The sequence below is a fragment of the Delphinus delphis genome, chromosome 8 (assembly GCF_949987515.2).
Source record: "Delphinus delphis chromosome 8, mDelDel1.2, whole genome shotgun sequence".
Classification (NCBI taxonomy): Eukaryota; Metazoa; Chordata; class Mammalia; order Artiodactyla; family Delphinidae; genus Delphinus; species Delphinus delphis.
The window spans coordinates 60,033,553-60,057,229 of record NC_082690.1 but is presented as its reverse complement, the minus strand read 5'-3'; the positions used below and the strand labels follow the sequence as shown (position 1 = coordinate 60,057,229).

Here is a 23,677-nt window from a genome sequence, read left to right as displayed (position 1 = left end):
GATTCATCCCCACCTGGGGGCCCACTGGTCAGCCTGGGTCCTGTGCTGTGAGAGGGCAGACAGACTGGGGGAGCCCAAAACAGGGGCTGGGCAGGGGAGGGGCCTGGACCCCATGGCCCCAAGGGGAGGCTAGAGCCCTGGGACCATTCAGCCCAGAGGAGCAGATTCCAAAGCATGACAGACTGTGGGGCAGAAGAAGCAGACAGGCTCTGTGGTCCCAAAGGCACGGCTGGCACCCTGGGGCCATTGTGGGTGGTCTCAAGATGATCCTGTCTCTCTCCTCCCAGCCCTCCCTCTCCTAGGAAAGGAGAGCCCAGTGCTCAGTCCCTTAACATGCCAACCTTTACTGATCTGGGAGAGATGAACAGGGATAGAAGATGGGAGGGGTATAGGCAAGTGGGGAGTGGGGTATGGAGACTGTGCCAGTCAGAGCCTCCTCATGGTCCCCAATCTGGGACCTGCCCCTCTCTGTCTGTGCAGAAGCAAACACTCTCACAGCCAGGAGAGCAGGGAACCCACCCCGCAGACACAACCCAGCGCTGTATCTGAGGTAGAGTCAGACTCAAGGTTACCCCTCTGGCTGGATTTACAGGGACACAGACAGGCATCCCCGGGGCTCGGAGGGGGTTCAGAGGCCCAGGCCTCGGCTGTATGGGCACTCATGACTAAGGAAGGCCAGCAGACAGAGGGTCTAGGAGAAGCACCAGGTCACCTCCTCTAGGCAGCCTCCTTGATTGCTTCAGCCCCTCAATTCTCGCTTTCCAGTCCACAATCGCTGCCCCATGCTCAGGCCTCTGTATCTGCCATCCACACCTAAGTCCCTACTATCTGTCACAGGACTGGTCCGGGGATACCCCAGCAGGTCTAGGACTCCCCCAGAAGAGGGGCTAGGCAGCAGGGGTGGGACCTCCAGTAGCCTGAGAGTTCTAAAAGGCATTTGCCTCCCCCAGGGCTGTTTCCCCGCCCCCGCCTCCAACCCCACATACAAAGTCTGCAAACAGCCCTGTGGGGGAGGGTTGGTAGAAAGAAATAGATTTATTCTCATGTACAAAGCCGTCAGCCCACAGGACCATATACAACAGTTGCACAGAGTCCTAGAAAAACGCATCTCTCTAAAGGCAGCTCAGAATAGGTAAGGCAGGTGGCCCCCTCCCCCCAGCCCACAACACTGTACTGAACAAAACAGAGAAAGGAGGAACCTGCAGCCGGGATGACCCCAGAGGCCCAGCCCTATTGGGTCTCCCTAGCCCCGGGGCACAGGTGGATATGGCCTTGAAGAGGAGACAAGCCCTACCAGGGCTGAGGCCAGGTTCCCCTCTGGCTGCAGGAATGCAGGAGGGGCTCGGGCTAAGGGGGTGCACTCAGGAGGCCACTGAGGGACTCAGTGTCGGCTCTCTGCCCCAGGGGTCCAGGGACACTCCATGGCCTCTCCTGGGACTCCACAGAGCTATGGGGACTTTGATCTAAAAGGGGTCTTAGAGAATGGATTGTCTCACCCTCCTGTTTCATCCAGATAGGGGAAGGGACTTGCCCAGGGACAGCCAGGATGAAGCACTGCTGACCCATGATGGGCCTGCCTCCCAGCCCAGGGATCCTTCCTGCCCACTGTTCTTATCCTGCTTTCTTCCTGAGCCCCCTCTCCCAGAGCACTGAGCTGCCCCCCTGGCAGCTTCCTTATGGGACCCCTTCATCTCCCCAGGTCCCAGTCTCCGCTATAAGTACAGTGGCAGTCCTCAGGGCCACCTGTGGCCCCATCGCTATTTCTAGTCCTCCAGCCAAGCTGATGACTGTCTCTAAGACCCACACTCTGCCCACTCAGATGTCTCACCTTCTTGCGTGAGGATCCTGGGGGGCAGGGGGTGTCCTCAGAGGAAAAGGGCACAGATCTGGTGGGGCAGAAATGGGGCCCAGGAGAAACCATCCAGGCTGCCTCAGAAGAGTGGCCTGAGGGGGGGCACTTGCCAAGGTGTGGTCAGAGATGCAGAGCAGGGCGCACTGTTCATTGTCATCCCTGTGCTCTCAGAGGACAAATAAAGTCCTGGTGAGGCTGGAAGTCTTCCATTATACAGACGAGAAAGCTGAGGCCGTGGAAGGTCGGCCTTGCCCGGGGTCACATGGGAAGTCCTGGTCTAGAATCCAGGACCCGTGGCTCTGGTCCCAGGGCATGTGGCCAGGCCAGTGGAGAGTTGTGGGAGGAGGCCTGGGTGAAGAGGAGTCCCAGGAGGGACTCACTCAGCATCGAGGCTGCAACAGCCATTGATGGGGGCCCCAGCACCATCCAGGTCAGGCACCTCGTACTCCTCGTCCAGGAAGTCCAGCGAGTTGTTGCTTGGGAGGCCGCGGATGGTGAACTTGTGCGACACTTTGGTCCAGTGCTCGCGATTAGAGGCCACACGTTCATACAGCTCTGCTGCTTTGGGGAACAGGTCCTGCAGCAGCCTGGGGATGTGAAGGCGCAGGGTAAGAGGTCAGACTGTGAGCAGCAAGAAAGATTAGGCTGGACCACAGGTAAAACTTCCACAAGAGTATGAGGCATAGGACGGGAAGCACAAGGAGAACATGGCGGTCTCTTTCCATAAGGGACCAAGGATGAAGTGAATGGCCCATTTAGGGGCAAAGCAGGAGAGGTTGTGCCCAGAGGCAGGGAGTGGATGAGCTGGAGCAGAGCCAGGCCAGCCCACCACGTGTGTCTGCTGTGACAGCCACAGCCAGCCCCATCCCACCCACCCTGCTGTCCCTGGCTGGGGTCCCTAGCAGGCCCCACGAGATCGCTCACTTGTAGATGGGCATTGCGATGTGCTCCATGAAGCTGATCTGCAGCTCGGGGATGTAGGCCTTCTCACGGTCCATCATCTCCATCGGCCTGTTGCCCATGGCCTTCTCCTACAGGCATCAAGTCGTCAGGCCTGGCCCTCTCCTTCCTCCATAAGCACCCGGATCAGGCTAACCCAGCCCTCCCGGGGCCCAGGCTAGGAACCCTCCCCCAACCTGGATACCCTGCTGTCACTCCCCACATACCAAGTCTCCTTGGGAAAAGAACTCTTTGTAGATCAGCTCCTGAAAGGTCAACACTCTCATTACCTCCTGTGAGTGGGGTCCATCCACCCACGCTCCTCCACAGCCCATTCCCAAGGGGGCAAACTGAGGCACTGTGACCTCAGGACCTGCCCTCACCATGTCCGGCCTGGCAGGGGGATGGGCCCCAGATGGGAAGGAGTGGCTGGGTTCTGGCCCACCTTCCACCAGCCACTGATTTGCTATGAGTGACCCCCCCAGTGAGTCCATGTCCCTCCCTGCATCTCCCCACCTGTCGTCCTGAGGGGGTCCAGGTTCCTGTCTCCCCCACAGGCTGAGCTCAGCACAGGGAGGGTGTTCAGGCTGCGGGAGCCACACAGAGCCAGGCAGGGAGTACAGCCTGCGCCTTCCCAGGCTGGGGCAGCACTTACTGCAATCTTCCTCGTTGTCTTCCAGCCCTTGGTCTGGTCCGAGAGGTCACAGGAGGTCATAAGGAGGCAGAGAAGGAGGCTGTGATGCTGCTTGTTGGTTCGGTCATAGCCCACTGTTGGGGAGAGAACGGGGTCAAGGAGAGGGCCCCAGCATCCTGGTACCCTCTCTCGGAGGGCAAGGCCCCAGGGCCCACCCCAAAGTGGTCCAGGGAATTCAGCACCCTGGATGGGAGCCAGGGATGTAGGGCTGGGTCTGCCTGCTGGGTTGATGCCAGAAGGGGTGGATCTAAACCCCTGGGGATGCTCTCCAGGCGAATCCCCCTCTTGGTGGTCCCTCCCCATCCCTGAGGCCTGGGCTAAAGGCAGGCACCTTCGGCCATCTTTTGGAGATCCTTGAAGATGCGGAGGTGGTGGGCCAGGTCTGTGGCCAAGATGATGTCCCGCATCAGGTCCAGCATGCGCTGATAGTCCTGGGCCAGGGCCAGGGGTGCGGGAGGGTGTCAAGGCCTCTGGCCAGACACCCCACCCTCGCCCCCAGACCTCAGGAACCTCCACCCCTCGGCTTCACTCCTTCTCCCGTCTCAGGCCAGCTCCCAGCTCCCACTTCCTCACCCCCAGCCCCACCCCCGGCCTCATCACCTTCCGGGAGAAGTGGTCAAAGATGTTGCAACCGTGGGTGTTGAGGATAGCGATGGCCTGAGCGAAGTGGTGCCTCTGGGGGAAGAGGAGTGATGGGGGTCCAGCTGGGGTGGGGGGCTTCCCTCCTCACTGACCCCAAGAGTGGGAGCAGGCCCGGCCCAGCCCCGGCCCCCAAGGTGAGCTGAGCAGGCAGAACTGGGGAGTCGGGGGTGCGGGGCCCGTTCCCTTTCTGGACTCTGTTTCAACCCTCTCTGTGACCCTGGGCAAGTCCCTGGCCACCTCTGAGCCTTGGATTCCTCAGCTGTCACATGGAGGGACACAACAAGGTAAGCTCTGAGGGCCTCTCAAGCTGGAACGATTCCGAAATGATCCCTCGGAGTCCTGGACACTAATTCATGCAGCCAGCATTTGTGTGCTGACAAGGAAGGGCGGTGACAAGGCGAGGGCAAGGACCCTGTCTCCTGATGCTGAAGGGCTATCACTCAGGGGAGGGGCACGTAAGCCCAGGGCATGGAGGGCAGAAGCAGGGCTGCCACCATGCCTCCCAGGAGGAAGCGAGCCCCTCGTCTCTGGGGGTGTGCAAGCGGGAGCAGCTCTGGAGGGGGCCTGCGGGGTCCGCGTGAGGCAAGGCGAGCTTGGAAGTCTGACTCTCACTCTGTGCCAAGCCCTCTGCCAGGTGCAGGGAACTCAGAGATGTCCCCGATTCTGTCCCTGCCCCCAGGAGCTCCCATCGCGGGCGTGCAGACCCACCCACATCAGTCTAAGGCAAAGCTGAGTATGATGGCAGTGAAGCCCGTGCCCGGCTGGGCGGGGAGGGGGTTTCATAGGGTGTCCCCAGACATGCAGAGAGAAACATGCTAAATGCAAGTCCTCCCTCGGCAAACCTGGGCTCAGGCGGACCCTGCTGCCTGATTCGTACCCCCAGCCGCACCTGCACGCCTCCAAGCCCATCGGGGAACAAGAGCCAGGCGTGCCCTGGGGGTGGCTGCAGCTCTCATAGCCTATCTGAGGAGCAGGGCTTGGGAGGGGGACGAGCTGGGCCACAGTCTAACTTAGTAAGTCACTGGCTTTAAGGGGACAGTGGAAACGGGGATATTGGGCAGAATGGTGGTACCTCCATGACAGAACCTTCTGAGCTGTAGAGCGCGGCCAGCACAGATTTCTGGAAAAGCCCGAGAAAAGTCCATCACTCCTCACATCCAGAGGCAAGTGCTGCCATATTGGGTTCAGAACTGCCCTGCGCCTCCCGCCATCTCCCAAAGCCTGGGAGAGCCTCCTCCCATCTCTAAACTGGCTCCTGGTCTCACCAACTCCCGCCTCTCCCCAGGCTGGAGTGGGGAGACTCCCAGACACCTCGGGGAGGGTGCCCACTGTGACGAGGGCAGGGTCTCACCGAGGCCACCTGGAAGGAGTTGTTCGTGCCTCTGTGGTCCAGGTCGTGACACATGCAGGAAATAAACAAGGCAAAGATCTCCATGTCCCTGGTTGGGAGGAGACACAGGAAAAGGTCAGCCACTGCTGCCTCCCCACACTTTCAAAGGAGGGCCAGCTGGATGAGACGTCCAGGATAAGGGGAATAGCTCAGTGGTTGAGTATTTGACTGCAGATGTCCAGGAACCGCCTGGACAGGAGCTCAGGACACCTGGGTCCCCTTCTTGGAAAGGGGCCTCGTACCTTTCTAACTGGGCTGTTAAGAGGGTCCCGTGAGGCAGTGTGTGTAAAGCCTGCCACACAGGAGGTGCCACCCTGTCCCAGGGAAGGGGACCCCACCAGCTACCAGATGGGGGGAAGTGCAGTCACTCACTCGAGGTAGTTGGCGAGCTCCAGGTTCTTGTAGAGCAGGTAGCAGAAGTGGGAGACAGAAAAGGCGTGCATCCAGTTGTGGTAGGGTGGATCCCGGTAGCCCTTCTTCACCATCAAACAGAACCTGGGGGAGGGGAGAGGGCAGCACAGGGGCCTCAGGCTCTCCTCCTCCAGGAAACCCTCCAGGCTCTGCCCTGCCCCATTCCTTTCCTATCCTGTGGTCCCAGTGTCTGTGAACTGCTTCTCACTCACAGATCCCCCCCACCCTCACAAGAGTGGGCCTCCCCTAGGCATCCTCAGACAGTCCTTCCCAGAGCGCAGGGGGCAATGGATGTGAGAGTAGAGTTAGGAGGGAGGCAGAGATGGGGCTGCCTGCACGGAGGGGAGGGCTGGGGACACACACCGGGCCAGCGTCGGGCAGTCAATTTTGTAGTTATTGATGAAATTCATGTCCTGCAGCATGCTGAGGATGGCCTGGAGAGAGTGGAAAGGCGGGATCAGAGGATCGTCAGTTTCAAGATGGGCCACCCCACCCCCAGCCTTGGCCCTTCTTGGAGCCTCCAACATTTCGGAGTCTTGGAACTTTAGATCTAAACTAGAGAACTATAAAACGGTAGAGCCAAGCACTCTCGGAGCCATGAACTTAGAAATATGACATCTAAGAACTCTTGGAACCAAGTTCACACAAAATCTTAGAAAAACAGGAAGGGAGGTGCCAATCCTGAGGCCATCGTTGGTTCCAGTCCAGCCCCTGGCCCCGGGAAGGCCCTGGGGCCCGTGCCGGCAGCCCGCATGCCCCCTCCATCTCTGAGGAGACTCTATAGCCTTCTTTGATGACTCTGTCTTGCCAGGAAGTTCCTATGCACATCTAACTTCAATCTCCGGCTGTACACTCTCCACCTCCACATTCCAGTGGGACAGGCCAGCTCACCATGGAGGTGTCATCCTCGGGCAGAGAGCGAGGAGTGTAGGTGAAACAGGCAAAATTGGAGTCAATGGCAGCCACAGGCTGGATCCCATCATGGAGAAGTTTGGTGTATTCATCATCAGAGACCTAGAGGGAACCAGCCGGGGTATTAGAAGATGGCCTCCACCCAATCCAATGTCTTCAACCTCAACTTCCCACAGTGGCGGGGACCTCCCACTCAGAATGCACACCAGTCGGGCCATCCACTCCATGGGTTATCACTGGGCAGGAGAACACCACCGTCCCCTCACCATCCTTCAGCCCACCTACTATGCCTCCTTTCCAGTGACCACCCTCATCTGTAACAGCCTGTCCTTGTCAAAGACAGAGAACACCTCTTCATGGCAGCATAGGTAGCCTTTCATGGACAATAAATGAAAGATTCCTTCTTTTGGGAGGACCATCCCAGAGTCTAACCTCAATCCTTCCTGCTACAGCTTTGACCGTAGCCACAAAGTCTGTGACACTTTGGATTAGACACAGATGAGAGGAATGTTCAAATGAACAATGACCACCACATACTCTGAAGTAAAGCCTGGGACAGCTTTTCTAACACAAGGTCTGGGAATGGGACTGCCCAGGACTGCAGGGCCACTGTATTTAAGGGATCTGTCAGAAGGGCCCTGGGTGGGCTTCCCAGCCTTCAGTAATTCCCAGGATGGGAATTATCCCTGGACATTGGGAACACCTGGCTGAACCAATTCTTCCCTGGGCTAAGTAGTGCTGCCAGCCTTGGGGCTGAACCAGAAACTGCTTTGAAGGCCAGCTGCCCCGAAGGAGAGCAGCAGAGCAAAAGGCGAGGCATTGCTCTGCGTCTATCTTCCTTTTTTTTTTTTTTTTCTTGCGGTATACGGGCCTCTCACTGTTGCAGCCTCTCCCGTTGCGGAGCACAGGCTCCGGACGCGCAGGCTCAGCGGCTATGGCTCACGGGCCCAGCCGCTCCACGGCATGTGGGATCTTCCCGGACTGGGGCACGAACCCGTGTCCCCTGCATCGGCAGGCGGACTCTCAACCACTGCGCCACCAGGGGAGTCCTGGGTCTATCTTCTTATATTCAAGAGAGGATGATAAGAAAGCCCAGCCTGTCTTGGGCGCCTGAGGATTTGGGGAGGCAGGGGAGGAAAACGTGGGCTACAGGGGACCCTGGGGCCCTGACAAGGAGGGCAGAAGCTCCATGCAGGGCTCACCTTCATGTGGTACATCATCATCTCGTTGGCCAGGTGGCTGCGATACTGGGCCTCATTCACTTTCTTGTATAGGAGGGACTGGGGGGAGAGAGGGAAAGATGGGGCTCAGGCAAGGTGGCTGTGAAATCTCAGAATGTCCAGGACTGGGACAAAGGGATCAGATAGAACCCCTGCCCCCTTCCTGTCCCATGCTGGGCCCAGTCTGAGCCTTCAAGCTCCAGCCCAGAGCAGGGGGCCCCTCCAACTTTCATCCAGACCTCCCCTTGCCCCTCCTTCCCAGTGCCTCTTAGCACTTGAGCTGGCACTTGGCACACTCTCCTGAGCTTGCCCCAGGCTTCAGTGACGGAACCTGAGGCCCACAACAGAGAGACAGAAGCAAGGAAGGGGGACAGCGTTGGGGGCCTAGGGGTTGGATTCCTGGGCCAGAGCTGCCAGCTCTGGACAATGAGACCCAACATATCCCAAAAAGAATAACCAGGAGCTTGGGTTGAGGTTGCTTCCAGAGAACGGAGGGAAATAAAACAGACCTCCCATAGTCCTGGGAGGCTAACTGTACAGGACAGGAAGTAGTATCTCTGATTTTCTGATGGGAAACTGAAGCCAGAGGTGACCAGTAGGTACTGAAGATTGCAGAGCAACCCAGCAGCAGGGCTCTGAGCCCCAGGGCAGGGCACGGACCCGTCTGGACAGAGCAAGGAGAGCCAATGTGGAGAGAACAGAGGGTCCTGCACGCCCCTGTCCTCCTCACATGTGCGATGCTGATGCCACAGTAGATGGAGAAGGCTGTCGCCAGATCCTCGTCAAACTTGCTGAACCATGGTCCATTGATCTTATTTACCAGCTCGGCCACACCGATGACCTCTGGGGACCAAAGAAGGGCTAGGATGAACCAGTGGATGTGTCCGACGGAGATCTGCCCTCCCAGGGTGTCCTCAAGGGACATCACGTATTTGGGAAAACCCATCCCTTCGGCTTAGGGACACTAGGGTGGTGGAGAAGGCTTGTGGAACGTCCGCTCGGCTCCGCCCCATCCTGCTCAGGCCCCGCCCCGCCCCTCCTCCCGGAGCCGCCAGGACCACGCACCCTTGTTCTCGTTCTTGATGGGAAAGCAGAGAATGTTGCGCGTCCGGAAGCCGGTGCTGTCGTCCACACCGCGGTAGAAAAGTGGGTGTGCGTACGCGTCCGGGATGTTCAGAATCTGGCCCGTGGTCGCCACGTGGCCCGCGATGCCCTGGTCGGCCGGGATGCGGATCTCATAGCTCTGCCGGGCCAGGGATGGCGTAGAGAGGAAGTTGGTGGCCGGTCACAGAGCGGACCATCAACCATCGGGCCTGCTCCACAGCGCCCACTGCGTACTCCCGGCCCCCAGGACCACGGCCACACCCTCCCTCCTCAAGGCCCTGCCTCACCTCATCATCCACCACGCCCCCATCGAACACCTTGGCCACCAGCTCGTTCTGATCCAGCAGGAACACAGAGCATCTGTGGAGAGATGGCTTTGGTCCACAGAGCCCTGACACTCCTCTCCCGCCACCCCTCTCCTGCCACCCCTCAAATCTCACGACTAGAGGCAAAGCCTGGATTTTGAGGCCTGGAGGGAGAGACTCTCCTCAGAGCTGGCTGACTCCAGACATCAGTCCAGATCGATGATTTTTTTTTTTTTTTTTTTTTTTTGTGGCACCTACTCTGTACCAGGCACTGTGTTAGGAGCTGAGGACCCATGGCCAGCAAAGTAAGCCCCACCCCTGCTGTCACTTGCTGTCACAGTCTAGTGAGAGTCACAGGCATGAAATAAAGAATCACAGAAAACGTGAAGGGGTCCCACAAGAAGACAATGGAGGGGAAAAAAAGAGCGGAGGAAAGAAGAGGTCGTTACTGAGGCCCAAGGCCTCTCTCGCCCCACCCCGGGGTGGATTCACTCACATCTCAGCATTGCTGAGGTTTCTGGCCTCTGTGATGATCTCCTGGAGCAGCACAGAGACGTCATCTGTGGGAGCAAGAAGCATGGGGAACAGTGGTGAGACCAGGCCGGAGTGCTGAGAGGCCAAGCCCTCCCACCTCCCCTCCTCAAATTGCCACCCCCCAACTCCCACCCCACAGCCAGGTATGAAGGAGGGCAGTGCACTCACCCAGGTGAGTGAAGAGGTTCTTTGCCACTTGGAGAAGAGCCTGGAATGGAGAAAATGGAAATCACAGGGAATCAGGTTGCAGGGGGTCACCCTCTCCAGCCCCCTGCCTCCATCAGCTCCAGGGTCTTCTCATTCCTCCCCTAGGGCTCTCTGGACAGACTGGAGACTGGCAGAGTCTAATTATATCATTTGGCTACTAAGTGAAGGAGTGGGAGGAATAGCCCCAGTGAGGGTGCACAGACATCCTGAGTCTGAGGTACGCATGCACCTCCAGCTCTAGCCCCCCAGCTGTTGCGGTGATGTCCAATCTGAACACTAGAGGGCGATCGCATACAGTGCCTGCAGCCAGAGGTGCCGTCTTGAAGAGCTACTGTCCTCCCTCTCTTTTTTTTTTTTTTTTTTGGCGGTACGCGGGCCTCTCACTGTTGTGGCCTCTCCCGTTGCGGAGCACAGGCTCCGGACGCGCAGGCTCAGCGGCCATGGCTCACGGGCCCAGCCGCTCCGCGGCATGTGGGATCCTCCCGGACCAGGGCACGAACCCGTGTGCCCTGCATCGGCAGGCGGGCTCTCAACCACTGCGCCACCAGGGGAGCCCTGTCCTCCCTCTTTAAGAGGCCGCCAGAGCCTAGGTAGTCTCCCTGCCACCAGCCCCCAAAGACATGGGCTTTTCCCTTGTGGCTGACTCTCTGGAGCTGAGAGCTGGGCGATGTGGTCTCCGAGAGAGGCGCCACTCACCTGGCACTCACACTTGAGCTTCTGCTCCTTCTGGAAGGCCAGCGTGCTGGTGAGGACCGTGCTGGTGTAGTGAAAGCAGTGCTGGATCACACGCTCATCCTGGTCTGTGAATCTGGCAGGGTGGGGTGGCGGGGGTCACCGGAGAGGGACAGACCACAGACTGCTTACCCCATTCTGCCTTACTTCCGTTCCTCCAGGAAGCCCACTTGGAAATCCACCAGCAAACTCACTCTCCTCTGCTGGGGCTGCTTACCGCACAGGTGGCTTGGGCCAGCTTCCCCCTGACTGGGGGCTCCTGAGCGGGGTGGGGGAGTTCTAATCCTCCTCTGACCAAAATGTGTTTTCTTCCTCAGACTATTGCTTCTCGAAGCCAGAGCCATGTCTCCCTCCTCTGACTTTAGACTTACCCAGACTGAGGTTGAGTCTCCTCCCTCAGACTGGGGCTGGGTGTTCTGCTCTTCTCCAGGGGCCCCTCCAGCCTCAGGGAGGGGCGGTGGCACTGCCCTGTCTTTTCCAGCTCCTGTCACTGTCCTACCCTCCTCCCTGCACTTTGCAGGTCCCGATTTGGTGCCTCCACAAGTCCTATGGTGCTGTGGGCAGGGCAGTGCCCATCAGATTCATGGAGCTGGCTCACAACGGACAAGATCAGCCCCAAATCCTGAGGAGGTCATTCAGTGGGGTCACCAGATGATTTGTCACCAGGGAGCTTGGTGGGACTGGATGGACCAAGCTGGAGGCAGGACCTGGGCTGGGGACGTGGGTAAGCCTCTCCGGATGGGGATCATGGAGAGATGCAGCATTCCTCAGAGATTCTGACCATTTCTCAGCCCCCAGATTTCCCTGCCTAGTCCCTTCCCCATTTGGGGGCTGCCTTCAGTGCTCCTCTCTGCCGGGGTATCCTCCACGCGTGCTCGCCGTCCAGCGATTAGGATCCAGACCCCAGGCCCCACCACCCTGTGTCTGTCTGCCCACCTTCCTTCTCGTGGCATTTGAGCCCTCTCCATCCAGTCCCACCCACCTCTCTCCCCTCTTCTATGGGCGTCTCTCAGCTTCAGCCACAGTAAGATCCTCATCGTTCTGAGAAAACCTCAGGCTCTTTCACACCTTCATGCTTTTTCCCACACTGTCGCTCTGCCTAGAATACCTTTCCCACCCTCCTCCCTCTACGCCCTAAAAATAAACATCAAGTCTTGAAGCCAGGGACCATGACTGTATTATCCCCTAATACAGAGCCTGGTACAGGGGAGATATTTGGAAAGTGTTTGCTCAATGTCGTAACTGTACCTCTGCCCCTGCCACCCGCCCTATCGCACTCCCAGCTAAAGGGATTCTGGAGTCCCTTCTCTCTGGGCTCCAGGCAGCTTCTCTGCAGTGTCTGCTCTGAGCTGAGCGCCACCTTGGCTCATGTAGTTGTTCAGCACTCAGTCCCTGAAATATGTGGAACCCAGAGATGATCTTGCCCCTGCCCTGGGCCTCAGGGCTGTCACCAAGTCCCCATCTCGTTTCCCTTCTGATACCACCTCTCCTCCAGGTCCAGGGCCACCTCAGAACCCAAGGCTACAGCCAGCAGCCGGAGGTCACAAACCCTGCTGGACCCTCCCCTCTGGGAGCAGAGGGCCAGACACAGTAGGCACTCAATGTGTGTTTATTGAATGGCACAAATGCTCCCACCACTAGGATGGGACAAATGACACAGATCCTACATCCCCGCTGCCTCAGCAGGTTCTGCCTTGTCCCTGTCTTTATTTTCCCAGGCCCATCCAACTGCCAATAGAGCTCCATGCTGGCAGGTCCTGCTACTCAGATCTCTGACACCCAGATCTCTGCCCCACCCCTGCAGGCCCCATCCCTGGGCTTCTGACACTCTCTAGTCCCAACATCTCCAGTCTCCACTTCCTGCAGGAGGTCCGAGCCCTCAAACCCAGCCTGCTTGCTTGGGCCCCAGGGGCCAAGCATCTTGACAGCATCTCTCTGCATCCTGGAATCAGAATGCAACCCCTCACCTGCCTACTACACCCTACTGCTAGGCCTGCTGGACCAAGTGTGGCAGCATTCACATCCTAAAGCTGCACCCAGGACAGGCACGGCTGATCAATCCCAGCACTGTTTCTCACTAAACTAATACAATGCTTCAGGCAGCTGCTACCCATTAATGAGTTGGTGTGGGACAGGAAATCTATGATACGACTTCTAGGCCTCAAATCTGACCTCAGTTCTTGAGATATGGACTAAGCTTGTTTATCTGACCGTGTGTCCTGCTTACCCCTCTGTTTCACACGATTCCTACAGCTGCCCTGTCAATGCCTCTAAGGACCCTCAGCTTAGCCCAGCCCCCATGCCTATTCCCTGAGTCACTGTCCACTGGGTCGGTGATGCTCTGCGGGTCCCAGAGAGTTCACCCACCCTAGAGCTCATCGCTCCTCCATCAGGCAGTTCCCAGCAGAAATGCCAAAACAAAGGATGGCAAGTGGGGGAAAGGCCAGTAGCAAAAAGTGGATAATCCAAACTGCAAGAAATGGGCAAAGAGAAGGGGAACTCGCCTGGACCGCAACATGATTTTACAAAGTCAAAATGGAGCAGCGGCAAGGGTCTATCGCTCCCATAATCTCACAGTCTCTTGCACAAACCATTCAACCTACCGCTGCTGGAATAGTAAGTACTCCCTGCCCAGTACCCTTCCCGCGCTGTTACCCTAGTCGAGCCCCGCCCGGCCTCTCGGCTCCGTCTCCTGATCCACATCACTCCACCCAGACTCACAAGTCTCCTCCGAGCTTGTTGAAGGTGCAGGCCAAGGCCACCACCTGGTCAGTGGCCCGGCTGATGACAGGGATACAGAGCATGGCCTGCACCTCGAAGCCCAACATGCTTTGCAGCTGTTGCACATCCTCCTGCAAAGGGGAGGCAAGGGGGAGGCAAGTCAGGGCAGGGAAGGAGGAAATATGCTTCCTTCCCCCGCCCTCCACCACACTCTGCAACAGGAGGGGCTGAAGGGCTCATGCAGGGTGGGAAATGCTATGACATGGGGTGGGGTCTTGTCTCCCCCCATTCCTAGGCTGCCCTGGCCCAGAGACTCTGGCCCTGGGGACTGGGCAGTGGGCTCTCCCCTTGGCTCCCCGCCAGTCCAGCCAGGCCATGGCTTACAGAGGTGAGATCTTTCAGCTGGATAGACTTCTTGTCTTCCACCACCTGGCCCAGTCGTCCCATCGTCAACTGGGGGAGTGAGGAGAGCCAGTCAGGGCCCAGCTCTTCCCAAGATCAGGCGATGTCAGACCTCTTCCCCCCCAAGTCTGGAAGTTTCAACTATCTCTTCAGTCAGTCCAAACTGTGGATGGATTCAACACTGAGGAGTGAGGGTGGGGGAGTAGGCTCTTGACCAGAATCTCCTATGGAGGACTTGAGGGTCTTCCCTAACTAGGAGAAAGGAAAGCAGAATCCAAGGATTCTCACTGATCTTAACAGATTCTAAGAGAGCCAAATCCAGAAATACTCCAACAGAAGTGACATGGTCACAGGTGAGTCTTTCTGTAGACTGTGAGAGATTTCTCCTAATGGCTCCTGATCATGAGAGGTTGTGATCTCTCACAACATTTCTAAGTAGACCTCAAGATCCAGATAATTCCATCACATTCCAAGAGATTCTAGCAGATCCCAATCTCTCTGGGCAGATCCCAGGAGAGCCTAGACGACTTTAACTGCTTCTGCAGACTCCCACACAGGGGGTGCGGGACTCACCGGAAAGCTGATTTCTTCCTCCAGCACTTTATCTCCAATCACCTGATGGGCAGAGCGAGGTGGACTGGTTAAGGATGGGCAGGGTTTTTCCTCTCAGAGACCCCGGTCCCTCGCCCTGCTCCACAGTGGACCTGGGCCCTCACCTTACAGGAAAGCTGGAGACTGTCCTCAGATACCAGCAGGAGGCAGCAGCGGGACGCCTGGGTCTCCTGCTGCAGCTGAGAGGGAGGGACACAGCGAGAGGCTGACCGTGGATCTGGGAGCAAACCCACTCCCCACCCTCTGGCCTTTTTGAGGTTCCTCGGGTAGGTGGGGAAGAGAAGAGGGGCAGGACACGGGACTCTGAACTGAGATGGACGGCTCACAGGGACCTTGGTCCCAGGAGGGGCACAGGGACTCACGTATTGGAGGACTTTGAGCTGCAAGGAAGAGGCATCCAGGTCGTAGAGTTCCCCTGCAATGGCGGGGCGCGGGTCAGAGAGAGAGGGCCCACAGAATCCCCCAAGGGTGCGCGCCACCCTCAGGCCCCGCCCACCATGGGCCCCTCCCTTCCAGGTTCGACCCCGCCCCTCCCCGCCCCCAAGGACCTGCCCCAGCCGGGTCCTCACCGCAAAGCTGCAGGATCTTTCGGTCTTGGTCTGTGTACGGAACCCCACCCTTCTGGTCTCCCGCCGCCCCCTCTGGAGTATTCTGGACCGCTTCCGGGGCCGCGCTGGGCCCGCGCTGCTGCAGGACCTGGACCCTCTTCAGGGCCACCAGGGTCTGGAACGGGCGGAGCGGTCAGCAAGCCACACGCCCCACCTTTATCGCCCTTTGCTCGAGCCCTTCCCTCTGCCTGCGGTGCCCATCGCCCCCACCCCCAACCCGCGTCCCAAACAACTCATCCCTCAGCGCTCCACCCTCCTGTGGACTCCCACTGCCCCCAGAGCGCCCCTCGGTCCATGATCAGGTAAGTACAGGGTTTGTCTCCACGCCTAGCCCCCAGACTCTTACAAGGCAGAACAGGGTCAGATTTCTCCGTCTCTAGCACCCACGGGGAGTCGTAAGTTCTTGTTAAAGTCACAAAATCATAAAATCTCCAGGAAGAGCCTCAATATCATTATGTAGATAGTCCTTCCTAAGTATTAACAAAATATTTGACTCCCCTTATTTCACCAGTACCCTCAGTAGATCGGTGCTATCCTTATCCTCATTCTCAGATGTGAAACTGAGGCTCAGAGAGGTTAGGTGACTTGCTCCAGGTCACACAGCCCAGAGGTAGTGGACTGGAACCCAGGTCTGTCCATCTCCCGGGCCAGATCATCTTCCCATCAGTTGTGATGAGGGTCTTCAGCAGCCCTCATCCTACCCCGGCCCTATCCCCACTCACATGCTTCTCCACGGCTTGCAGGCTCCACTCCTCACTGTCACTCAGATGACCACAGTGCACCTGGAGGGGAGTGACAAGGGGACCAGCTGTGACCTACCTCCCCTAGCCTCTTGTCTCTACCAGAGTGCCCTCCCCATGCCCGGCACACACCTGTCCCCACCAACACATACACACTCCAGTCTGTGGGCCTCAATAAGCCCATCCTCTGACCAAGCAGATGGCTTCAGGAAAATCCCCTCTTCCAGGAAGCCTTCGAGGGCTAATCCAAAGAAGTGGAACTTTTCTGATCTCTGCCTTTTCAACTACTGTTCCATCTACAGCACAATCCAGGTGTATAGTGAGGGAAACGGGGTGACCCTGGACTCCTCTCCATCTCTCAGTCTATGGAGCCCTTCAGGCCGTGATTATGGAATCAGTGGTATTAGCCTCAGCCTCCCAGCTCCATCCTTTCTGAGTTGGGATTTGAGCTGCCCCTAAGTCTGGGGTAGGGGAAGAGGTCCACCGTTTATGATGCATCTGCTGTGCCTAAAGCACTTGGGAGGATGAATGAGGGAATGAATGAATGCAGTGATAAGGTGCTTTGCCTTGCATGTGATTCTCACCAACAAGTAACGCAAGCTTCCACCTTGCAGATGAACCAAGGCCCAGAAAGTTTGAGTGACTTGCCCAAGGTCACAGAGCAGAAAGTGGCAGAGTTGGGACAGCACCACCCACTCCCTCCCCTTCTCTGCCCACACCTTCCCTTCTCCAGATCCCTTCTCATCATCACACCCATCATCCTGTCCCTCTCCAACTTCCCCGTGTCAGTCACCTGGAATCCCCTCAGCCCATCTTTCATGCTCTGTGAAGTCCCTTCTCCCAGCCCTGCTTGGGTGCTTGGTGAGGGAAATGAAGGGGGGAGCACTGCAGGCCCTGCCAGCAAGCCTCCCCACCCGCGTCACCAGCTTCCTGGGCACCTACTCAGAGCTGCTCACCACCTGCAGGGCTCACCACAGTGCTTGCACTGGGGTCCCCTCCTTCATCCTCCCTCCCCACTCAGCAGCCCCTGCCCGCCTCTGCTCTAAGTCCCCTGCCAGGAGCAGATGGAGAGGAGGAGACCAGCAGGTGCTCAGGAAGCTCACAGTCTGGCTGGGGTGGGATGGAGTGGTGGATGTGATGAAGGGGGTGCAGAACTTCATACCTGAGGAAGAAGGAGAGGGCAGATTGAGTGGGTGGGAACTTATAGGCTGTGCGAGCTCAGAGGGGGAGGGCACCTGGGGGCCTTCCAGAACTGGGAAGACAAGCAGAGCCCGGAGGCGACATTGCAGGCGGGAGGCTGTCCTGGCAGTGCTGGGTAGTAGGTGGTATGGGGAGCTGAGGACCCGGGCAGTGGTGCGGTCCATGGTACCACAGGGCGGGTGCAAGTCTAAGGAATTGGACTTCAGCTTGATCATACTGGGGATCCACAGCAGGCTTTAGCGTCTGCGGACCATGGTCTACAAGGTAGGGGGAGTTGCGGGGAGCAAGACTGGAGGCAGGAAGACCTGGAAGAGGGCTGGGCCGCCAAGGGTGGTTTGAAGGTTAAGCTCTGGATGAAGCTCCATCTATGACTCCTATAAGACAGGTTGTTGAAAGGCGCTGGGAGCATGGTTCATTTGCATATGGTTTACAGAAACATGTGGGCATTTTACTGTTAGTAGACGGGGGAGGACATCCTTCTTGTTCTTTCCACCTGGACTCATCTCTCAGGAAAAGGGAAAGTTGGGACCTCTCTAGGGCTGTGGACTTCCTGGGCTGGCAAAATAGCCTGGTCCCAGTACAGAGCTGGGAGACTGAATGAGAGCCTCAGAGGGTTGGAGGGAAGGAAGGAATCATGGAGTCCTCCTCCACCCACTGGACGTACCCCTCTGTGCACACATTCCTGGGCTGCCTCAGCCCATCCCTACCCAGCATGTGCACAAACACACTACACACTTCATGGAGACCTTTAGCGCCCCCCAACACACACACACACACACACACACACACACACACTCACACACACACACACACACACACTCATACATTCACTGTCCCATAGAGATACTCAGGCATGTGCGCACCTGCACACACATAGACACACACACAGTGCAGCCACAGACTCGAAGACATCCACGCACCCACACCCACAGTGACTGCCATCCACACGTGCACATTCATACCTGTAAACAGGATACTTGAGTTCACATACCCGAGAGCCATGCACATGCTTCTGCCCGCACCCCCAACCGACATGCAAACACAATCACCAGCACACACACGGCTCCCTTCTCACCAACAGAATATACTCTTGCACCTACTCTTGCTAACCAGGGGGCGGGTCTGGGGTCCAGTGGGAGCACTCAAGAGTGGGCACTGGAGCTGCAGAGAAGGTTGAAAGCCCAGCACAGCTCCCACCCCCCACCCTCACCAAGTTCACCGTGGCTAATGGACACCACACCCCCATGTAAGGATCTGGTGTGCAGGCACAGCTCGGGGGAAGAGTGGGCGCAAATCACACATCAAATGCCTGAGACCAAGGGCTGCCTGCTCCTCAGAGGGACTTATTATCCCATAATTGAAGAACAGAGCCAAAGACTCTTTCCACACGAAGAATCTGCAATTAAGGCACCTTGATCTGCGAGCTGCAGAGTCCCAGAGCTCAGCCAGGCAGCCCTGCACAGGACAGCATATTCCTCAGAGAGCCCTCCGCTGACCCCATCTCTATCAGGCCCCAACAGTCCTTGCAGGGCCTGCTGGTTTCCTTGCTAGCACTTGCCATCATTTGCAATTCTCTCTTTATTTTGTTCACTTGTTTAATGTCCAGCATGCCCACCCCTCCAGACTGTACGGTCTGTGAAAGCAGGGCCCGTCTGGTCTGTCTCGGTCATTGCTGCTGTGTTTGAAGCACCAGTGCACAGTGCCTGGTGGTGCTCAAGAAATATGCTTTCAGTTGATGGCTGGGTGAGTGGATGGATGGAGGGATGATGAATACAAGAGCAGAGAGGGGAATGGGACTTGTTGAGGAAGGAGCTGGTGAGTCAGCCCTCCCAAGAGATCTGTCCTGTGGCACCCCCTTTCCCCCTCTAGACCCTCAGTCCTCAGGATCTGGCAACAGCTGGGAGGTCTGGGGCTGCCTATGCTGCCTCTCAGAGGATGTGAGATCCTGTGGCCCCAGGAGCATGGGGGTGGAGCAGCAGGACGGGATCCATCAGATGTGTGTGCACCGGGGAGGGGGTGTCCCTCAGAAGAACATTTCTACTTGAGTAGGAAGGCTCAGGCTTGGAGGAGAGGCAGATGGCAAACAATCCAAATACATTTCAAGAGCTCTTCACTGCCCAGGGTATTTGAGAAGGTGAGGGGACAGTAATCGGGAGCTTCTCTTGGCAGCCAAAGCCACAGGTAGCATCTTGCTCACCAGCATGCACCCCCCTTCTCAGCCTTGCCGGGATCACACTCTTCCCCCAGCACTCCACCACCCTGCCTCTGCTCATGCTGGGCCCTCTGCTGAGAATATCCGTCTCCTTCTTCTCTGCCTGTTCACCCCCTACCTGTGTCCCAGAGTCCCACTCAAATGCTGTCTGCGCTGTGAGGCACCTCCTGCTGCTCCAGCCTCTGCCACTAGAGCTCCTGCTGGCAGCATTCTTTCATTTGGCCAGTGGTGGTCTGAAGGTGACCCTGCCTTCCCCCAGACTGAGCTTCTAGAAGGCAGAAATGGGTCCGACTCCTCTCTCTGCCCCAGCACCTGTCCTGGGACAGGGCCCAGAGCAGAGTTTTGCTAGGGTGGGGTAAGTTCAACTGATCTGACCCTTCCTCTTCCCAACACACACACGCCTTTCCTACCCCCAGGAGAAGGCTGAAGCCTGGACTCCCGGCCAGACCTCAGCCACGGTGAACAATGGTCACAACGACCATCCTCCTGCCCACAAGACAACCTTCCAAGCATCTTCCCATTGCAGGGGCTGCTTCCTTACTGACCCAGCCCTCGCAGCCCCAGCACAGGAGGTTCTTCTAGGAACCTGGCACCCCCAGCCCCCTTTCCGTCAACAGAGGTGGGCGACCAAGTCACTGCCTACCACGGCGCACCTCTGCACAGTGAGGGCACGAATGCAGTCCTCCTCCAAGCCACCAGCTCTGGTACAGACTGGGACCAAAGGAGGGAGCGAAGCTGCGCTGAGAACGCGGTGGTGCCAACAGCAGATCCGTTCCCTTCAGGGAACAGAAGCTGGGGGTGGGGGAGGAGCTTTCGGGAGAAACCAAGGGGGCCGCATCCCCCTCAATCAGGCAGATGGGCGCCGAGGAGACCAAGCCAAGTAAGTATCCCTTCCTTCCTCTCCTCTCCCCGCGGCCGCCCCCCACGCCCACCGCCCTCCCCCGCCAGCAGCTGGGGAAAGGTCAGGCGCCTCGGAAATCTTTAATTCCGTTTTAATGAGGTTGGGAGGAGTCCCCCCCCCCCCCGCCCCCGCCGCGGGCGCACCGAGACTGGCTCATTTATCTGTCCGCGCCCCTGCTTGGGGTGGCGGCCGCCTCCGCGGAAGTCGATCCCCAGTGAGGGCGATTTGGGGGCGCTAACCCTTCGGTTCTTAGGACTGGACAAAGATTTTGAGCGCCCACTTCCACACGGGAGGAGAGACTGGAAGAACCTCAGAACCCGGACTCCGCAAAGCTCGGCCAACCCCATGGGGGAGCCCAAAGCGGGGAGCTCCGCGAGGGAGCAGCAGGGGGGCGCCCTGGCCCGATTGCCCGCCCAACTCCCCCCACTTAGGGTTCCCCCCTTCCAGCTGAGGCCCCTGCCCCTCTGTCACCCACCCCAGGAAGCCCGCCCCGTTGCCTGGCGTCTGTCCCAGCCTCGGACATAGGTCTGGCTGGGGCTGGGTGCCTTCCCAGGAGCCCTGCCCCGTGGGCCTTCTCTCCTCAAGCCGCCTAGCTCCAGCGACCCCACTCTCTGACTGACTTTCCCACACTGGCTCTGTCGGTGTCATACCTGCCCATCCCTCCTCAGTCCTTTCCCACCTCGCTGCATTCGTGCCCTCTTGGGACACTGCCCCCAACCCATCCTGGAGGATACCAAAGAGGAAGTAGGGTCAGGGCTGTTTCAAGGGCTCCGCGGTGGTAAGAGTCCAGATGGGGCATCCTTCCGCAAGTTGCTGACTGGGCCCGCGGCTTCATTCTGCCCATTCAAGGTGGGGCAGAGGGCTCCTCCCAGACCCCCATTTTCCCCAGCTCCAGCCCAGCATGCTACTCTCAACACACACACACACACACACACACACACACACACACACACACACCCCAGTGGGGCTCCATCCAGTGCTCTCTCCCTTGCTCCCTCCCCTGCTCTCCTCTCCCCCATCCTACCCACAACTGCTCTTACCAAGATGACTGCTGCCACAGCCCCGGCCTCCTTGTCCACCAGCGGTATGACCAGCACTGAGGGGGAGAGGGCAATGAGGTGGTCCTGCGGGGCCAGTGAGGCTCAGAGATACTGAGCAAGGACCCAGGGAGGGAGACAAAGACACAGACAGACAGAGGCCAGGACAGAGACACAGAGAGACCCAGAGACCCGGAGAGACAGAGAGATGGGTCTTGAGGCAGTGAAAACAATGACCACAGCAACGACCCCTGCATAGAAGGAAACCCCCTCACTTGACAACTTTCTCGTGATCCTCCCAGCAACCCTGGGATGGAGGGAGGCAGGTAAGGCTGAGCACCCCTATTTTACAGATTGGGAAACTGAGGTCCAGAAAGGGGAAGTGACTTGCCCAAGATCACACAGCAAGTCAGGTCTCCTGACTCCCAGTCTTGTGCACTTTCCACATCGAGACAGAGGACAGAGACCTAGAGAGACTGAGACACGAGGCAGAGAGACATGGCGGACAGGGGGCATGGAGAGGAAGAGAAAGAAAAACAGACAGTGACAGAGAGAGCATGACAACTACAGCCCATCTAACAACCAGCACAAGCAACACCCCATCAAGGTAGGTTCTGTTGTTCCCACTTTACAGATCAGGAAACTGAGGCTCAGAGAGGTTAATAGCACAACAGAGAGAGAATTAGATGGCAGGTGTGCTAGAGACACAGAGCAAGAGAAAGCAGGAGACGGAGAGATGCAGACAGGGACAGGGGCCACAGTCCCTCCCTGCCCCTGCCCAGCTCCCAGCCCTTACCTTGGGTGTCAGGAGCCAGTGGAGCCACCAGCCTGGCCAAGGGCTTCCCAGGCATGTCCGAGGGGCCCAGTCCATTGCAGCCCAGCCGCTTCCGGGAGATCACAGCCTCTCTGAAAAGAGGATATGATTCTACCTCTCAGTCCCTGGATCAAAGAGGAACAGGCCCCAGCCTGGGGACACACAGTGGGCTGAACCCTGAACATCTGAGAGGATCTGGACAAGTTGACCCAATGCAGGGTGGATATGAGGAGGGCAAAAATAAAAGTCTCGGACCCTAACTCTCCCCTCCCCATGTAGAGAAGCAGGCGGCTACAGTCTGGCCTCTGGTGCCTCCTGCTGGTAGATATGGGAAAGGCACCTTCAGGATCTCTCACAAATCCCCGAGAGCAAGTAAAGCCAAGGCTCAGAGCTAGGCTGTCTGGGTTAAATCCTGCCACAGCTACTACGTGATCTTGGGCAAGTGACCTAACCTCTCTGAGCCCCCCAGGGAGAACTAGGGTGAAGAGAGTAGAATCCTAAGCGTCAGCATCCTCAGAAAAGCATTTTGGAGCCACTTTTGGGGGCAGCACAGGAAGGGGACTCCAGGAGTTTATTGGGCAATGCACGTCCAAGCAACTTACGCAGATGAACTCAGAATTCGCAGTGATCCTGTGGATTAAATATTACCATCATTTCCATTTTTCAGGTGGAGAAACTAGGGTGCTGAGTGGTTAAGTAACCTGTCCAAGGTCCCACAGCTAGTAAGTGGTAGAGCCAGGATTTGAACCCAGGCATTTGGCACCAGAGCCCATACTCCTGAACAGTACACTTGAGTCTTCCTAAAGACCTGAGGGGGTTGAGCCTCCAACAGGGACTGGCATGAATGTCGAGGAGGCAAGGGGCGTAGGTGTGATGGGGGGGCAGGGGGAGGTGGGAACTGAGACAGGGGAGGCTGCAGTAGGAAGAAGAATGAGTTTCTCTCTGGTCTCACCACACATCCCACCCCCACTCCCACCCCATCCCCGCCTCTGGCTCTTCCTGCTTAATTAAGCGCCTGATTTTTCACCAAATGCCACTCCCTAATGATTAATTGTCCTGGGTTCTTCATCCCTCATGCTGCCTCCACTTAATTGTGTTTGTAGGAACTGCCTGGCCTGGAGAGAAGAGAGGCTTGGGGGCCTAGGACTCTGGTGTGTGCATGTAGGGTCACTCAGGGTAGCCCAGCTAAGGTCAAGTGAGGAAAAGAGAGGGGACAGCCTGCAAGTCACCAGATCAGGAGGTCGCAGCAGCTAGAGAAATCGAGGACCAAAGAGGTTGAATGCCTCAGACAAGGTCACGTAACATTCTGAACCCAGCCGGTTCACTCCTGGCTCCTTGGTTCAGAATCTACAATAACCAGAGGTGTCTCCCACCTTCCAGCCCTCACACCTAAACCTTTAGGCTCCTGGAGGGCTGGGCTCCAGTTCTGAGCTGTCCAACTGTGCCAATCACCCTAGGAAGGAATAGGGAGCTAGGGTGGCAGGAGGC

General features: G+C 57.7%; 1 protein-coding gene across 2 annotated transcripts in view; it reads right to left on the bottom strand.

Annotated features, from left to right (window-relative positions):
• Nucleotides 1-1,532: 1,532 nt before the first annotated feature.
• The window catches only part of PDE2A (phosphodiesterase 2A), a 90,946-nt gene continuing 68,801 nt past the window's right edge, over nucleotides 1,533-23,677 (bottom strand). For both annotated transcript variants that reach the window (XM_060018326.1, XM_060018325.1), the window contains exons 5-31: nucleotides 22,172-22,281; nucleotides 21,379-21,434; nucleotides 16,008-16,067; nucleotides 15,247-15,400; nucleotides 15,040-15,092; nucleotides 14,782-14,856; nucleotides 14,639-14,680; nucleotides 14,048-14,116; nucleotides 13,664-13,794; nucleotides 10,907-11,018; nucleotides 10,172-10,211; nucleotides 9,966-10,029; nucleotides 9,452-9,524; nucleotides 9,126-9,303; nucleotides 8,791-8,903; nucleotides 8,043-8,120; nucleotides 6,820-6,942; nucleotides 6,292-6,362; nucleotides 5,890-6,012; nucleotides 5,479-5,566; nucleotides 5,200-5,247; nucleotides 4,086-4,160; nucleotides 3,817-3,916; nucleotides 3,447-3,559; nucleotides 3,019-3,057; nucleotides 2,777-2,883; nucleotides 1,533-2,439 (exon numbers count right to left, since the gene is read on the bottom strand). In XM_060018326.1, coding sequence (XP_059874309.1) covers nucleotides 2,229-2,439; nucleotides 2,777-2,883; nucleotides 3,019-3,057; nucleotides 3,447-3,559; nucleotides 3,817-3,916; nucleotides 4,086-4,160; nucleotides 5,200-5,247; nucleotides 5,479-5,566; nucleotides 5,890-6,012; nucleotides 6,292-6,362; nucleotides 6,820-6,942; nucleotides 8,043-8,120; nucleotides 8,791-8,903; nucleotides 9,126-9,303; nucleotides 9,452-9,524; nucleotides 9,966-10,029; nucleotides 10,172-10,211; nucleotides 10,907-11,018; nucleotides 13,664-13,794; nucleotides 14,048-14,116; nucleotides 14,639-14,680; nucleotides 14,782-14,856; nucleotides 15,040-15,092; nucleotides 15,247-15,400; nucleotides 16,008-16,067; nucleotides 21,379-21,434; nucleotides 22,172-22,281 — 2,506 coding nt within the window. In that variant the 3' untranslated portion in view covers nucleotides 1,533-2,228. The remainder of the gene's footprint in view (nucleotides 2,440-2,776; nucleotides 2,884-3,018; nucleotides 3,058-3,446; nucleotides 3,560-3,816; nucleotides 3,917-4,085; nucleotides 4,161-5,199; nucleotides 5,248-5,478; nucleotides 5,567-5,889; nucleotides 6,013-6,291; nucleotides 6,363-6,819; nucleotides 6,943-8,042; nucleotides 8,121-8,790; nucleotides 8,904-9,125; nucleotides 9,304-9,451; nucleotides 9,525-9,965; nucleotides 10,030-10,171; nucleotides 10,212-10,906; nucleotides 11,019-13,663; nucleotides 13,795-14,047; nucleotides 14,117-14,638; nucleotides 14,681-14,781; nucleotides 14,857-15,039; nucleotides 15,093-15,246; nucleotides 15,401-16,007; nucleotides 16,068-21,378; nucleotides 21,435-22,171; nucleotides 22,282-23,677) is intronic.